The sequence below is a fragment of the Uloborus diversus genome, chromosome 1 (assembly GCF_026930045.1).
Source record: "Uloborus diversus isolate 005 chromosome 1, Udiv.v.3.1, whole genome shotgun sequence".
Taxonomy (NCBI): Eukaryota; Metazoa; Arthropoda; class Arachnida; order Araneae; family Uloboridae; genus Uloborus; species Uloborus diversus.
The window spans coordinates 109535553-109554486 of NC_072731.1; the positions used below are offsets into that span (position 1 = coordinate 109535553).

The following is an 18934-nucleotide window of genomic DNA, read 5'->3' on the forward strand; positions in this document are numbered from 1 at the left end:
GCACTTTAAGTTTAAAAAAAATGACCATTATTAAAAAAAAAAGCTACTCAATCTTTACAATTATAGCCATTGGCGAATAAAGAATTTCTCCAGTAGTGACCTTTGTCTGTGGTCCTGCCGTTCAAATGAATTTCCTTGAAAAGAACGAGCCCTTTTGTTTTATCTTCAACCTTCAATAAGATTTTTGAAGGTGTTATTCTTTTACTATACAAACAGGTTCAGACTGGGTCCCCCAAGAGGGTGCCAACTTGACTCCCTCTCCATCGAGAGCGCACAAGTTCGAAGGGGGGAAAAAAAATGCAGAAGGCACACACGTTTCAGGGCAAAAAAAAAAAAAAAAAAGACGCACAATTTGAAGGTGCAATAATAATAGTAAATAAAAGTAGGAAGGTGCACAGGTTCGAGGGCGCAAAAGGTTTGTAACATGTCTCATTGCACTCGTAGTCTTCGGTGCGATTTGGTATATCGGCAAAAGTGGGTGAACAAATAAACAAACATGCATTCCAATTTTCATTACTTTTTAAAAGTTTAAAAAGTAGGGAGGGACTTCCGATTGCTGCTAATGTCCTGCATTTGTTCAAAAAATTGATTTGAATCCATCATAAAAACGGGCTGATGTGTGCATCACATGACTTCCTTTTACTCCAATTTAATGTCATTTTCTCATTATTGGCAGTTTTAATATGATTCAATAGTTTACTCTCTAAACATCACCAACAGTGGCCAAATTAAAACCAGATTAAAAAAAAAAAATAAAAAAATCGCCAAATTTGTCGACAAGTTGGCGACAAAACTTGGCGACCAAAAGACTGGCGATATATCGCCAAGTGTTCGCCAAATTATAACACCACGTGAGCTTACATCGAAATTATCAATGATTTCCCCCCCAAAAAGGGGCAAAAGACCCCCTTTGAAGCATACAAATGCAACCAAAAAGGAAGGTGCACAACTAAAAACCACAAGGAGTATGTGTACCAAATTTCAACTTTCTAGGACATTCCGTTCTTGAGTTATGCGACATACGCACATACATACAGACGTCACGAGAAAACTCGTTGTAATTAACTCGGGGATCGTCAAAATGGATATTTCGGGTGTCTGTAAGTTCCTAGGCACATATCCACGTGTGGTCAGGTTGAAAAAAAACTCAACATTCATTTGGGGGTGAGCAAAATGGAAATTAAAGCCGATTTTTGGGTGAAAATTTTTTCGCGAATACAATACTTCCTTTTTTGTAAAAGAAAGTAATAAAAAGCGTTTTTGCCTGTGTTTTGATCCCAAATTCATTTTTTGCAGGCAACTGTAAAGAAGAAACCCACGTCTGGAGACCAGATTCACCTCCAGAGTCCTTCGCCTCTGAATCTGAAATCCTGTCCGATTCTCCCGCCTTAACCATCGAAACCGAGGAACCCAGTAGTACGACATCGAACAGCACAGAAACTGTTTCCGAGTTGGCGAGTCCGACGTACGATTATCAAGATGAGGGCAGCCCCCTCGCAGACGAGCTTCGGAGTCGCTTGAAACTGATCCAGTCCTCTCAAACGAGTGGCATCTATGTGCCTAGTACAAAAAACGGCATCTGCGAAGAGAAGGAAGAGTCCAGTCAGTCCTCCACTTTGTCTTCCGAGACCACAACCTCCGGTAGAGGATTCCTTTCACCGCCAAGTCCTTGTCCCAGGTTGGTTCGTAGTACGTCCTTGAAAACTGGTAAAACTCCACCTGGTACACCAAGCAGGAAGAAGATAGTGCGCTTTGCAGATGTCTTAGGTTTAGATCTAGAAGCAATACGCCATTTCGTCAAAGACGACGACGCGCCCATAGTTCCTCAGTCTGCTTTTGCTGATCTTCGAATCAGTGCTTCTTCGTCTGCATCGACCCTGTTGCCGTGGAACGTTAGCTCTCCTAGTGTTACACCGACCGGGTGTCTGTTTGTTCCTCAGTTCGAACAGCCTGGTTCGGACCCTCATTTCTTGGATATAGTGCGCCAGAAGAAAGTATGCCTCGAAAATGCTGTTATAAGTGATCTTAAAGTAACTGGTGTTATCAGGGTTTTGAACTTGGGCTACGAAAAGCGCGTGCAAGTTCGGTACACGACAACAGAGTGGGCAGCGCACACAGACTTAACAGCAGACTATATTCCGTCCTCTTGTGACGGTTTCTCTGACAAATTCAGCTTCAACCTCAATTTGCCTCACTTGTCCCCTGGTCAAAGACTTGTTTTTGCCTTGAGATATATTGCAAATGGCCAAGAGTTCTGGGACAATAACAACAGCGAGAACTATGTGCTAAAAGTTCAAGCTAAAAGTCTTGGCACGAGTACAACGACAGTCGTCAATGGGCCAAGATGGTTGCACCATTTCATGTGATTTCGTACTCTTTTGTGTTAGGAAATAGATGGGAAATTTAATGGTGTTCTCTCCAGAATTGTGCTACCAATAGAAGTAAACATTAGCTGGTCCTTTTTTTTTTTACTGCAACGTCTGCGTTTCGTTAAGAATTTAATCAAAAAGTTTTCCTGGAAGTGAAAACTCTCCCGGGCCGGATTCTTCACGCTGTCGCTTGAAATAAAAGTAAGGAATTTTAACTACATATTTCATTTCATAATTTGGTGATATTTTCTGTGGGGAATGTTCCTTGTTTAAAACAGAAAACTGACATTCATGTAACGTAGTGTTGCTTAGTAATCCCTAAACATTAACTTTTGTTTAGCCTACATTTGAACAGATAACTAGTGAGGAAAAACAAGAAATACCTTTACTTTGTCTACCCCATCCTTTTTATAAAAAATACTTTTCGAATCGCTCAGATTTCAACAAGAGAAATTTTGAATTGTTCATAAAATATTCATGAGTGGCGTTCTATATATAAGAGTAGTATTGCATCCATATCTAATTTTCATTTCCTTAAGATTAATAAAGAATTTTCTTACATGCTCAATGATTCAACTTTTCGAAAGAGACGATCGTATGCGTATACAAAATTAATCTCGTCATTGATTTATGATAAAATCAACCAAAATGAACCAAATGTCTTCGCTCGCAACAACCGCATATGCTGACATTTTGGCCAATATTGAATGCTTAAGGGTTCAAATTATGTTGTTGTTACCTGGGGGGAGGAGAAACCCACGCCCCCATTTGCATAATGAGGTGGCTCTAAGGCAGATGCGAACAGCTCTCAAGAAAATGACACACGGTTGAGGGTGTATGTACTAAAAGAAAAACAAGAGTTCAGGTTTTAAGAGAAAAAGTTCGTGCAGGTGTGCTGGGTACAAAAAAAAAGGGGGGGGGGACGAAATCGCAGTTTTAAAGGATAAAAGAAAAACGAAGGCGCACAGTTTTAACAAAACAAAGTGAAAATTTTGGAGGATACAAATAAAAAAAAAAACAATAAAAATTTTCGAGGGCGCGCAAAAAAAAAAAAAAAAAGTGCACAGATTCAAGGGCATGAAAAGACCGATGGTGCTCGGGTTTGAAAGTGCAGGAAAAAAACAAACTCGCTAATCTATCTTTTTATTATATATATACATTGAAGATCAAAAAAGTGACAAAAAAAGAGAGAAGAAAAATGCGACAAAAAAAAAAAGAGACCTTAAGTCCAATCAAGCCAATTGGACTTCTTGCATAACTAACGCATGGTTGCCCATTTAATAAAAGGGAAGACAAGCAAAAAGCACTCCGATCACAACCAGCAGGCTCCTGCCCCTAGACGCTTGTGGAGAAGTTTCATGGGATAGAATATGACGTAGTTACTAATAAGTTGTCGGAAAACGTATGAAAGAGGCAAGGACATAGCCAAGGGGTGGGTCCATGGGGTCCGGACCCCCCCCCCCTTCCCGAAAGACCCCTGTCCTTTTTTCTCAGTTGTTGCATCTCGCATCAACAAAATTATAAAACCCTGCATTTTCCCCTTAAATATTCCCATTAATCGAAAAATTTCTCAGTCCTTGAGTCAATTCAGAACACGAGAACCTCGTGCAACAACTGCAGGTTCCCAACTTTCGTCTGCCTTTTACTGTCGCGCACTACGTCGGAAACCGGGAAATGTCCATATCGTCTTTCAAATCAGCTGGGTCGTGTGACCTTGAAATTCAGCCCCTCTCCTTTGGTCCATCAGATTGCCATCGGCAAAGTTAAAACAAGCATTTATTGTCCCCCAGTCTCATTGTATCCCAGTCTTATTGGCGTGGTTTTCTTTATTTCTGTCTCCTTTCTTTTTGGATTTTCGCGGAATTCATAGACGCATGTTGCACGAAAGACAGCCAGAGTGAGGTGCGTTCCTGGTGAATCAGTAATTGAATTCCGATTTTTTTCTGTTTTAACACGCAGTTTTTATCTATATCATACTTATAGGAAACATATCTTGAAGAAAAATATATTCAAAAGAAAATTAAGTTTACCCAAACTAGGTAAGTTGCAGTGCTCCCTTTTAAAGTTTTCTTAAAAATACAAGCAATTTTACGTGTTAATGTGTTTTTCCATTTAAAAACTAATTTTAGATTCTAAGCCAGCAGCGAAAAAAGAAATTCTACACATTTCATGTGCTTGAGGATGAAAAAAAATTATTATTGATTTTTTTTTTCATTTTAACTCTTTATATTTTTGACATGGTTCATTTCAGATTCATTTTATATTTTGATAACAATTTTACTTGAACTTTTAGATTATTTTTAACATTTCTCTCCTTTCTGAGTAACAAATTACATAGATTTTTCTTCTGATGTTTTCCCCCCAATATTTAAGCATGATCATTGAACATATTAAATGCCCAAAAAGAATTCGTGTTTGAAGGTAAAATAAATGAATAAATAAAACTTGAAGTTGATGTAACGAATTTTTTGCGGAATCAAAATTTTATAGAAAAATAATTGAAAATTACTTGAATATTTTTCTGTGATCAGTTTATGAAATTACAAGTTCGGCCATATTAAAGCATGTAATAAGTAATTTATTACGAATTAATACTTTTAAATCTTACTGAATTGTGATTCTATGATCCCAAAAGAAAAACAGTTAGTTTTTTAATTGAAGAAAAATTATCTCTCTCTCTCTCATCTCTTATTCGATGTTGTCCCATAAAGCATATTTGTATTCCAATTGTACTGAGAAGTTATTTAATTAGCATCTATGCATCCATCTTTAGTAAATTGTGAAGGTAGCATTAAACGTAACAAAAAACAGGCTTATGCATTTAACTATAAATTGCTAAGTGAAAATTACCGCTATTTACTGCGTTACAAGCAAAGAAACAAAAAAGGTGAATACGAAATAAATTTTTTTGAGTTTTTCGTTTCTATATCGCTTTTTTTTAAAAAATTTTTCGACTCTTATTTTCTTCAAGCTAAAGATATTTGCTATTTCTTGCAATAAAGTGTTTTGCTAACATCGTATTAAAGAAAAAAAATCATTGCCTGCGTTGTAAAATATGATATGTATTGTTGTTAAAATTAACAACACGTTGTTAAAATAAAATCACACAGATGTTTAGTTTAATTCATTAGGTATACATTCCATTAATCGGCATGTAAAAGATCCCTTAGGTCGTTTGAGTTCTTGACAAAATTAAATTCCTTTTGCAGTTTCGCATCGAAAAGAGCTCAGGTGTCTCCATCTGGTGGAAACTGGGCATCAAATTTTTCTCTGACATTCACATCCGCGCCTTAATGGTGGCATATGAATGACTGGATGCCATATGGTTGGTTCTCACTTGTTCCGCAAAAGGCTAAAGCCTCTAACACAGCCCCATAAGAAAAAAAAAATGATAAAAAACGGCAATACGCCTTTTCCAATATTTAAAAATTTTTCGAACAGCTTTTACCCTTTGAGGAATAGTGACTTCACTTGAGAACCCCATTTATTTCTTGCTTCTCTTTTTTCATTTCAGCTAACTGGAATCATTGTGTCAGTTGGCTGAAGAAAAAAATTTATATATATAAAAAAATGGTTGCATCAAAGGAAGCCTCCGTCTCTCAAAGAGTTAATAGTTTGTTCAAGCTTTTAATTGATGAAAAGGAATAATAATTATAAAACGGATAAGATTGGAAATATTCTATTTCGCATTATCAAAAGAATATTATAAATGTAAATCAATAAAAACTAATTCAAGCTTTTTAAATGAAACCTTGTTAATATTTTCGTTGAGAGAGTTGTGGGATTTTGCCTGAAATGTTGTTCAAATCGGACAGGGTTACGTTATATAACATTCATATAGTTATACATTCGACTCCATAGATATAGATTTATTTATCCTCATATAAATAATGCCGATGATCGAGTAACCCGCGTGTTTCAACAATGAATTCGCGCCACGGCATGATATGTAATTTGATAATATGTTTTGGTAATGATTAACATTCAGGGAAAGGCTTTATTGGGACAAGGCTGAACTCGATCCGGTAACTTAACAGTTCTACTGGTAAGACTGTGTCATCTCAGAGGAATGAAGAAACGAAAACAATGAACGCTATCTACCGGAGTTTAGGGTTAATGCACTGGTGTTAGAGTTAAAATTTCAACTATCAAAATATTACCAAACAGGCAATTGCTTCGTTCAAATGTAGAAGAGTTGAAGCTATTTTCACCCGTCATACCTTGATGGGCTACTTTCTAGTTTTCAAATAAAATGGCATAAGTACAAATGTACGTATTTTGTTGAAATATATTACAAAGCTTTAATATTTTATTAAATTATCGCATGCATTTTCCAAGAATTTCTAGAACAGTTTTCGTTTTCCGTTTTTCTTTTAATGTGCCCTTTTTAGCCTACTTTCCCAGTAAAAGTCAGAAAAAGAAGAAAAAAGCATGAAAGAAGGCTTAATGCATCTTAAAAATATCCCGAAAAACAAAAAAAAGTCAAAAATAAATAAAATAATTAAATAAATATCGAAAAATTAAAAATTGGAAAGTAGGGTATTGAGATGGGGAAAAATGTCTGTCGGTCTGTCTGTCTGTCTGTCGGTCTGTCTGTCTGTCCCCCCCTAATAACTTTTGAATGAATAGTCCGATTCGAACAAACTTTTTTTTGTTCGAAAGATCTCGGCAAGGACACCTCATTCCCATATTTCGCTTTTTGGTTTGAACTATTTTTTGTTCAATTTTGAACAGTTCAAAAAAACTTAACATTAGCTCCTACGGGGAAATTCAAGGCAATTCCGAACTGTGAGGCGAATTTGCTTCAAACAAACTTTGTAGGAAAAAGCTTTTGATGAAAAACTTGTATATAAAATATCTTTTTGATTTGAACAATTTTCTGTTCAATTTTGAACAGTTCAAATCCCTTAACATTAGCGCCTACGGGGAAACTGAAAGTCAATGTAGATTCCGTACTTGAAGGCGGATTTACTTCAAACAAATTTTGTTGGAAATAGCTTTTGACGCCGAACTCCAGACTCGGACTCCGAGAATTTAGCGGCACCTGAATCCGAATCCGACTCCTGTGCCCGACAATTAATCGTACTCCGACTCCCCGACTTCGACTATGACTTCCTAGCTTTGGCAAAAATTTATACACGGACAAATGACTGACTCCGATTCTTGGATATTCGACTCCGACTCCTTCATCCCAAAATTAGATTGACTCCGACGCTATGGTTTTAACTGTGAAATAATTATTATTGATGTTATTTGTTTTTATTTTAACGCTAAAGTTTTTATTTAGGTATTCAGTTTTCGGTGAATAAACTCGAAGTCATTTATGTTTCTACATAAAGATACGCGCAGACGATTTTTTTTTTTTTTTTTGACAATGAAAAGTATTTCTTTACGTTGACATTTTATTGTTTTTATTTATCTTGATAAGTGCATTAATTCATTTAAAAAATTATTTTTGGCAGCAGGGGAAAAAGAAGCGATTTTTTTTTTTGATAGGATGTATTTATTTTAATGAGCTTATTAATTTTTATTATTTTTTTTTCGTTTTGAAAGCTGTTGAAGAATTTTTTTTTAATGGAAAAAAGTGTATTAGCTGCTTTGTTTAAAAGTTGCTGCTATTTTATTTGTTCGTTTTTTTTTTTTTCTTTTTTTTACGCATCTAATTTTTTTAGATGAGTGAGGAATATTTTATTCCTAGAAAGTAGCTTAAAATATTGGAAAAATATGTTTGAAACAATTTGCGATTTTAGCTATTTTGAGAACATTGATCAGGTACTAGAAAGTAGTATGGGTATACGGGAAAGTAGGCTCGTCTAGTTCTAGACAGAACTTCTTGTTATTAATAGAAAATATATCACTGATTTTCAGGAGGACAGAGGTTCACCCATGTTTGGAAACTTTGTGTGCGATAACTTTCAGTTTAATGTTAATTTACAAACTTTCAATAATTAATTTACCACTTAATATAAAATTTTTTTAACTAATTTTAACTAATGGCTCTAATAATTTCAATTATTTAATTAATTTTAGTTATTTATCATATTTTAATAATCAGTTTTAATTGGATTTATCTTATCTTGTGTAACTATCAGCTACTAATTCTGCTTTAGCATGCCTCCTCTTTTGAAGTTCGTGCAACCTTGGACACCCCCCCCCCTTAACAAAGTTCTAGCTACGTGCCTGAAAGAGGGAGATTGACCCTACTTTTCATTTTCGACTTCTATCCAAGTTTTTGGTACAAATACTCCTCTGAAGCGGTCGGAACGGTTGAATCCCTAGTTGAAAACGTATGAGACTCGGTCGTTTCCGAACGCATGCGGTGGCATTGGTGCGACCGGTGCTTGTTTTCGAGTGTAGCCTAAGAGACATACCAGATTTTGATAAAAGGTGGTTCTTTAACTAAAAAACACATGTAACTTATTCAAAATTTTTTTAGCATCGCAACATTATTCCTCCCCTATTCTAGTTTAGACCATTGTTGGTTTTTCAACATTTCTTCACGTTGCATTCAGTTTCGGTTATTACTAAAACTTTGTTATTTCTTTCATTTAGTACTCGGAAGATTGCGCAATTGTTTGCAACCATCCTTTTTTAGATAAGATTTTATCGATTTTTAATCTTAACGTTTTTATAAGCACATCTTCTAATCTAAAACAAATATTCGTAGGCCCTTTAACTCTGTTGGTAAATAGTATGTGGCGTATTTTTTTTTCGACTGCGACGTGATATGAAAAATGTTGGTAGCAAACAAAAAGTCAAAGTTAAGATTTTTATTTAACAATACGATGACTCAAACATTGTATGAAATGTTAATTTCTTGTCAATGACAGAAATCGCTTACCCATCGATCAACCACTTTATTTCACTTACTTTCATTCACATATGAACTCTAGATTTTGAGAAAAATTTACTGTAACAGATTTTAAAATTTTATTTGTGCCTATATTCATAAAATGGAATAACGAAACCTGAGTATTTTTCGTCACTCCATCGTCCGTTTAATATCCAGTTAAGTCTTTAATCCATCTCTCTCGATCTGTGTAGCGTGTAAGTTCGTTTTGTGCATGACACCACTGAAATATATAGTATTTCAATGTAATATTCAAATGATGCCACTAGGAATTGAGCGACAAACTAAGGTATGTGTCTACTTGCAGTGTGGGGATTTCAGTGTGTGTGTACTGTACTATGTAATATTTTGAACATAGGAACTACCGAATTTTAATTCTTGATATTAAGGGAAACAAGGGAGGTTTAACCTATAGGGAGACTGAATACATGGGAATTTTTTTCCATAAAAAGGATATTTACGGAAAATTTTAGACATATTACACTTTACGGTCAACAAAAAAGAACTTTTTGTCTGCATCCTGGTTTAAATAGTCAATTCCTATTAATTTTGGGTAGAGAAAAACGATTATAGTAGTTGATTTTTTAAATTAGCTCTTGTTTTCAGGATACATAAAAGCCCACTGGAGAAAGACGCACAGCAACCACACATTAGTTTTAAGGTAATGTTAAAACGGAAAAAAAAATCCTGTGCAGTAAATGTTATTAAACAGGTTCTGTTTTATTAAACAACTAGCTGTTATACCCGGCTTCGCTGGGATTTTAAGTGCAACACGTCCGGCCAGGATCTAAATAGTATTTTTAAGGTAGAAAGCCAATAAAATCGGTTCTGCGTAACCTAAATGCATCTTCAAAGTCCACAGTTCTTTAATACAAATGAAACAGCTGAACAGAAGTTATTTCTTGATGGCAGCATATCATAATTAAGTCATAGTCATTAATACACGTCAGAAACGACTAAATTTGTACTTTAAGCCATATTATTGTTGAAAACGAATAAATTTTGTACCATTCTGTTTGAAATGAATCAAATATTTAATGTGTACCATAACACATGGAGGTATTGATACTAAATAGTATTTGCATGTCAATAAATCTTTAATTTGCACCTGCATCAGGCACGATATTTATACGTTGACACCAGCATGTATTAATGAATAAGTTCTGAAAATTTCAGAGTGGAAATCACGTGACGCATCTCTCCACTGAATAAATAAAATCAAATATAGTTAAAATGCTAAAAATTTCCATTTGCGTAAAGACAGCAGTCCCAGAATAGTGCAAACAGACACTTGATATCCTAAGATAAATAAATACCTTTGTGCTGAACAGTAAAGTAAGAAAAAACAACGTCAAAAAAGCACAAATTGCAGATTACTGCAGACACGTGTTTCAACGTTACAGGGAACGCCTTTTTCAAAGCAAAAGGTAATGAGCTTATGGATGAAAAGACTAAGCTTACTACTTTTTGCATTGAAAAAGGCGTTCCCTGTGACGTCGAAACACGTGTCTGCAGTAATCTCCAATTTGTGCTTTTTTGACGTTGTTTTTTCTTACTTTACTTGATATCCTAGTTCAAACACAGTTCCTAAACAGCTTCTTTAGTCAACAACCTTTCTTGATCTGTCAGAATATCTGGCTCTTAAAATCCCAAAGAGAAATCAACAGTTCCAAAAAAAAAAAAAAAAAAGAGCGTCAATGAACCCGTTAAAATTATGAATCAGAGTAAGGACAACCATTTTTAAAACTTTCCATTTGAATGAGAAAAATAGCACACATAACTTTACAACATACAGAAAAAGATTCCATAAAATCCCCATTAGAACAACGATATCAGAGTCAAAAACCGATACAATAAAGGTAATAGGTTTCAAATAACGTTTCCCGCCCTCTGAAAATCTGTCTGGAATCGTTCCGAAAATGTTCATCGGGAAAAGCCCATTAGCGTAAATAAAACACTCTTTAAAAGGACAATATTCCTTATGATTAGCATTAAAATAAGAACATGAGTCCCAAAAACCGTAATTCGCATTATTAATCCTCCGAACCACAAAGAGGCATTAAACATTCTACTAAAATTAAAAGCGATTCGCCAAATGGTGGGGAAATGGTAACGTTAGTCTCTCGGCAAGATTGCGGATTAATAATATGTTTTGCGAATTTTTTTTTTTTTTTTTATGTTGCAATAGAACTTATACATTATTTGTTGGTTACAAAAAATTATCGGGCTGGTTTTTTTAAAAAATTCAATATAACTTACAATAATTTTTTAATCTAATTTATTCCTGAAACTGAATTCCCACATTTTATTGTTAAGGCTAAACGCCAATTTTTTTGAACAGCCACCACTACCATGTCACCGTAACTCCGCCAGCAAAACGGAATTTTTTATTTAAGACGTTAAACATTATTTCAGGCTCTGTTAAAATTTGCTTGGTTTGTCAAACAACATTATGATATATGTTTAAAAACGAAAACATGACTTTGAAGCATATACAAAATGGAAAAAAATTAAAAAATACGAAATTGATCTCATTTGTGTTTTGACGATAGATTTATTATTTGAGCACAACATTCCCTATCTAGCCATCAAACCAGAATCAGTGCGAAAACAATTAGTCGTACCCAAGCCTTTTGTATTTGCATCTGAATCGTTTTAGGAAAATTTAGAGAAAGCTTTTCGCTCTAGACTTTGAGAAATAGGTACGAACATATTACCCCGTCAATAATTTTTCCCCCAAGAAAAAAATATCGCCCAATGCTGAAATATTTTACATGATCAAAAGAACTCCAAATGGAAAAAAATTCCAACAGTATTAGCGAAAATTTGACTATTTTTGAAATCGTGCCAAAACACTGAGTCAGGAAAGTTTAAGTTTTAGTCTTATTTTATTTAGTTACCAGCAGAGTCAGATAAAAATATAAATTACTCAAAAGTATCTGCAAGCATCTCAGAAGTATCTGCAAGCTAATCATTGACTATCATGTAAAAAAAAGGTTAAAAATTAATTTGAATTTTGACATCTGGAATTCAAATTGTTTTTCGCAATCACGTGTGTGTAGGTGTGTATGCAAGTGTGTATGTATGCGTTTGTGTGTAGGATATTGACGCAACCTGCAGACGGCTTTCGCTAGAGGAGCAGCATCGTGAGGCCGGTCGACGGTGGTGCTGCTAAGGGAGGCGGGGGGGGGGGGGGAATAAAATCATTGGAATTCAAAACAGTCAAATGAGAACATAAGCAATGTGATTGCTCAAAAAACGGGGGGGGGGGGGGGGGGGGATTGTCTGGATTCCAAAAAAAGAAAAATCATTTTTAATTATAATGAATAAATACTTGCAGGAATATGCTTTGAGGTTACAAGGAACTAATTTTCGTGCCAATTATGTAAGCCTATGGATGCAAAGACCTAAGCTAAATTTCGAAAATTTAAAACTAAAATTCTTTTAGCAGATAAGTTTGCATTCGGAAGCTCACATATTTTTGGGAATTATATCTTCACTGCACATCATACATTGGTGGGACCTTTTTTTTTTTTAAGCTGTCAAGGCAAGAAATCAATAGGATACCCAAATTTCTGAGAATGAGGGAAAAACTAGAAATTCGTTGCTTCTTGGAAATGCTCTGTTGAGGGAGGAGACAAAAACAAGTGCAATAAATCTAGTAGCAAAAGTGTTATTTACGAAGTTTGTTTGTATCGGTGAGGTTTAATTAAGTAACTTGCGGTGGTCTAAACTACTGATAATTAGTCCCTCTAGAGACCTAACTCGGCTTAAAACTACATGTGCTTGACCTTCGACAAAATTGCTCGAACTTAAATCAACCACAGCACAGCTATTATAAAAAGCCTGTATAGCTCATGATAACGCGAAATCGGAAATGTCGTCAGTCAAATCTTTCTTGCAAAACTAAAAAAGCCTCTCAAGAAAGAATACGTCGCGAAACTCAGTCCCTTGAATCAAGGCAAAAACAAATGCAACATGTTAGAGATGAAAATCGAATTAGTAGACTTTCTTTCTTTTGGTGCTATTTGCACAAGTTTATTTTGATGAGGACTACAATCTGAGTGTCTTGCCTTCGTTACGTATGATACATATTTGATTACAGTACAGAATACATATAAAGAACACATGAAAGAATTTACATCAGAAAGAGGGGAAAGTACATCCGGAGCGAGGGTGTCTTGACCCACCACCTCTTGTGGGAGAAGCAATCGCTTAGACCACTCGGCCACTGAGACCCCAATTAGTAGACTTAGTAAACAAAAAATTGAGGCAATGAAAACTACCTGCATTTGTCGCACGCTGGTAGCGTGCGACACAGTGTGCGGCACCCAGCATGCGATGATCCCAAAATCGCAACTGGTTTTTGAAATGGTACTTTTGATTACTGTCATGTGTTTAGTGACACTCCCATAGTTAAGACAAATCGAGAACGTAAGAATTACCAAAATTGGCCAAGGCGTTTAGCCTGTAGAACGCCACATAGGAACGGACATACATACATAGACTGATAAATACATTACCCTTCTTTGCGTCGCGCATGCGCAGTCGGGTAAAAAATAATGACTGCCATAAGAATATCATTACAAGCTCTCTTTTTTTCAGAAAAACTAAGTTAATTCATGTTTTGTTTATGCACGTTGTGCATATGTATCGGAATAAGTAGGTATTAAACTTATGTATATATATTTATCTATCACTAGAATGAAAAAAAATTTTTTTTTGATGTATGGAACCTAACTCATAATTTTACACTACTATTAAGTCTTAATTTATGTGGTTTTGATTTATGCAGCATTTCCGGGGAACGTAACCCCCACATAAAATGAGGGTCTACTGTATATATGTAACAGAGGTGGAGCATTATGTTTACCATCTTTGTTGGTACGAATTTCGCCACATTAGAAATCTGAATAAGCAAACAACAATAATTAAAGTTTGACCGTAAAAATGAGTTTAAGTCTGTTCTTCCTAATAGAAATTAACTAGACTTTCTTTGTATAAAGTGAAGTCGGAGTAACTTTCAGAAGTTTTTCCAATTTTCTTTCTTTTATTACTGTAATATTTCCTCACAGAGTACATACTGCACTGTAAATATTTTTCATTTTTAATTTATGTTCAGTGAAAATCAGTTAATATTTGCTAAATTTTGTTTCAAAATATAATTTCATGGTGCAGCGTTATGTACGGTATTATGTCACTGTTCTGAAAGAACATTAACGCAATTGCTAAAACTGAAACTTTACAAGAGACCAAAAAGAAGAAAGAAAAATTTTTTTGAGACACCAATAGTGGAAATTGAAAATTTGGTAAAGGTGTATACGGACTTGAAATTAAACATCATTAATTTTCAACCGTAATTTTTCAAGGCTTCGTGATACCATTAAACATTAAAACTCAATTACTCAACAAGGAGTTCCGTCTAGAACTAAACGAGCGAGCTTACTTTCCCCTATACCAATATTGACTTTCCGGTATCTGATCAAAATTCTCAAAATTAGCTAAAATCGCAAATTATTTAACATATATTTTTTAAATATTTTAAGCCGCTTTCTAGAAATAAAATATGCCTCGCTCATCTAAAGAATGAGGTCGTTTCCTAAATTTTAAAAGTATTTTTTTCTGAAAGAGCATGCTTAAAAACATAGGATCTGCCAATTTTTTAAATAATTTGTTTAAGTTTAATGTTTAAAAAAAATACTTAAATCGGTGTGCTTTCATTGTTTACTCTTCTGTCCGATGACATCACAAATGATGAAATACCACTCAGTGTTGCCATTCACAGGGCAAAATATTTAATTCGCATCTTTACTCACGTGTATTGGCAACGATATGGTTGATAGCAAGCGTAGAGCGCAATTTTAATTCGCTTCTTGATTAACATAACGTGGAAACGTGCTGGAAAGATGTGCCGTCGTCAAGATCACGCTTTGTTTGAAAAATCAGACATTTTAAAAAAATTAATTAAAAAATAACTGTTGGGAAAATGAAAGTATTTTCTGGGTCCGGGTTATTTATTTTTATTATTTTTAGCTTATTCTGTCAATTTCAGTGACACAAAGTACTACTTTTAACTGAAGGAAACAACCCCATTAGATGCGTAAAAAATAAATAAGTGAAAAACAAAGAAGAAAATAAATTTTATTCCATTAACAAAAAATCTTTAGCCTCTTTCAAAAAAAAAATAATAATAATAATAATAAAATAAAATAAATAAGCTCATTTAAAAAAAAAAAAAAATCGCGTTTTTCCCCTGTTGCCAAAAAATAATTTTAAAAATGAATTAAGGTAATTTCAAAAACAATAAAATATCAACTAAAGAAATAATTTTCATCGTCAAAAAAAAAAAAAAAAAAAAAAAAAAAATCGTCTGCGCATATCTTTTAAGTAGAAAAATAAACGACTCCGAATTTCTCCGCCAAAAACTGAATACATAAATTAAAACTTTATCATTTCCCTAGAGTCCGAAACTCTGCCAATGTTTGTTTAGACGGAGTAATTTTGGAATAAAGCAGTCTGAGTCGGGGGGGGGGGGGGTAGTTGAATATCCAAGAGTCGGAGTCGGTCATTTTCCCTCCGTATATAAATTTTTGCCATAGCTACGAAGTCGGGGAGTCTGAGTCAGGTGCCCAAAAATCTCGGAGTCGAGAGTTTGTCGTCAAGAGCTATTTCCCAACAAAATTTGTTTGAAGTAAATACGAGTAGTTAATAATTGACAGTTCTGGGACAACGGAGGCGTTGAGGCGTTAACGCCTCCGTCGATTCCCACCTCCGTCGATCCCCACCTCCGTCGACCACCGCCCCCGACCTTGGGGTTGCGCTGCCTCCCCCTCCCCACAACCGGGGCCGCCGCGAGAACCCGTAGAAGGTGATGAGGTTTTTTCGCGCGCTTTTTTTTTTTTCGCGCATTTTTGGACTTAGAATATTTTGAACTTGTTGTCATGACAACCAGAGTTTTAGGATGGCAACTTTTAAGAACGTTCGTGGCGCCATCTATTGAGATTTTTTATTTCCAGACTTTGAATAATTTCGACGAATGGTTGTCAAGACAACCAAAGTTTCGCGAATTTAATTATTTTTATTTTACAGAGTGTTGGGAATCGAACACCCAAACTTTGAGTTAGCAAAAACGTATGCTAACCACTATGCTATATTTTCCATTACACTTTCAGTCTTAATGTGAATCTGTACCATGACAACGAATATTACAATTAAATTAATTTCAAAACCATCAGTTAATTCACTCTTTAGTACTAATCATGGCATGTCATTAACTGAATTTCAGCTCATAATTGAAACTATCATCATCATTATTATTATTTTTCATAATAACAAAGTTTTCACTTAAGTAAAGATTTATTTAAATACAACCCATTCGAGATTTTAGATTTATTTCAATGCTTTGTGGACTTGAAATATATTTTAAACTTTGATTTTCTTTTTCATGCATTTCAAACTTTATCATTTTTATTTTTTCTAACTTGTTCATACATTTTGAACTTTAACGTTTTTTCCTGTCATTTAGCACTTTGATTATTTTTTTTCACTATTTTAGCGTTTTTCAATTATTTTCAGTCTTTAACTATTTTCTTAGCCTTTTAGTCTTTAACTAATTTCAAGCATTTCAGACTTAAATTATTTTTTCGTGATTTCGATTTTTTTTTTTTAGTATATTTTAGAGTTTGATCATTTTCTCGCTTGTTTTTACTTTTTCGTTTTTTTTCCGATATTTTTAAACTTAGAAATTTTTCGCAATTAGTGACAGGAATCGAAACCTCAAATTTTTCGAAACGTTATCATGTCTTCAATTTTTGCAATCATGTCAAACTTGCAATCAATTTACTCGTAGTAGTAATTAACACTTATCATTAACAAATTTTCACGGATTTTAAAAATTAACTTAATTAATTTTTTCCAGTAAGCAAATTGCGCACTCAAGTTACATTCCAACACTGCATATACGCTTCAAGAGTTTCATTGAATTTATCACATTCCATTTAATTAACTCTAATAATTACTTTTTCATCAATACTTAACTTAATCATTTTATCATACATTTATTCCAGTTACAAAATTATGCTTAAAAGTTATTTATTTTTCTTAGCACAAGAGATATTAACATGTTCCTACTAAAATGCTTTTCACTCTAGTTTGAGTTTACTAAAATAGCAACTCATTTACGATTTAGATTCATTTAATCGTCTTTGATTCTTTTTCATTATTATTATTTTACATTATCACATACGTTATTATTTTTATACATTTATCCATTTAATTTTCCAAAATCTACAATCAATTTACTCTTTGTATTAATTAACACTTATCACTATCAAATATTTTCATGAATTTTAAAAATTATCTTCTTAAATATTTTTTTACTGTAACCAAATTTCCCACTCAAGTTATATTTTATCACTACATATGCTTTTCATGAGTTTCATTTAATTTATCGCATTTCATTTAATTAACTCTAATAATTATTTTTTATCATCGATATTTAAGTTAATCATATTTTGATTTCTTTATTTTATTTTTTTTTTTCATGCAAACACTCTTGATGGAATAAAATAAAATTTTCAACTTTCATGAATTAAATCCCCTCTGACTATTTTATTTTACTTTACCATACTTTACTATTTTACTTACTGCGTTTTACTATTTATCATTCATTACAGCTTTTCCAAAATATTACTTTACAACCAACTAATTTCATTAACAGAATTTTCATTACAATTTATAAATTTCACTTTTATTTAATTATTTTTACCTACGGTAAAATAAAACACATCACATAAAAAAGTTAAACATCAATGAAGAACCCGAGAAATGTTAAAATTATAAGTCGAGTATCAAAACTTCATGTCAGCAAATTTTAAAAATAGACTTACCGAAAAATAATTTCTACTGAAATTCATTTCAAAACTTGGAATCAATTTACTCTTAGCATTAATAAACACTTATCATTAAGAAATTTTCATGGATTTTAAAAATCAACTTATTTAATTTTTTCCAGTAAGCAAATTTCGCACTCAAGTTACATTTTATCACTACATATGCTTTTCAAGAGTTTTATTGAATTTATCACATTTTATTTAATTATTTTTTGATTAGTATTAAACTTAGTCATTTTATCGCTTAGTATTTAACTTAATCATTTTCTTGCTTGTTTTTACTTTATCGTTTTTTTTCCCGTTATTTTTAAACTTAGAAATTTTTCACAATTAGTAACAGGAATCGAACCCACAAATTTTTCGAAACATTATCAGGTCTACAATTTTCATCCAACTAATTTATTTTAAAAACTTGCAATCAATTTACTCTTAGTAGTAATTAACACTTATCATTAATAAACTTTCACGATTTTAAAAAAATCAACTTATTTAATTTTTTTTCCAGTAAGCAAATTTCGCACTCAAGTTACATTTCATCACTTTATATGCTTTTCAAGAGTTTCATTTAATTTATCACATTTTATTTAATCAACTCTATTAATTATTTTTTGATTAGTATTTAACTTAGTCATTTTATCGCATAGTGTTTTACTTTATTATTATTATTTTTTTTTTCATACAAGCACTCTTGTTAGAATAAAACAAAATTTTCAACATTCATGAATTAGAATCACTTTGACTATTTCATTTTCCCAATAATATTTTACTTTAACAACTAATTTCTTTAACAAAATCGATATCATTTATTTTAGTCTTTATCCTTT

The 18934-nt window shown here is 33.4% G+C and overlaps 1 protein-coding gene across 2 annotated transcripts in view; it reads left to right on the forward strand.

Annotated features, from left to right (window-relative positions):
* The window catches only part of LOC129231330 (glycogen-binding subunit 76A-like), a 50051-nt gene that overhangs the window by 12863 nt on the left and 18254 nt on the right, over positions 1–18934 (forward strand). Inside the window, exon 2 of one of the 2 annotated variants that reach the window (XR_008581244.1) lies at positions 1297–2570. Coding sequence is in view for 1 of the 2 variants with exons in the window: in XM_054865621.1 (XP_054721596.1) it covers positions 1297–2366 (1070 nt within the window). In the remaining variant the exon portion in view is untranslated. Of the gene's footprint in view, positions 1–1296; positions 4597–18934 lie in introns of those variants that run through there. The other variant, XM_054865621.1, reaches the window with a different exon arrangement.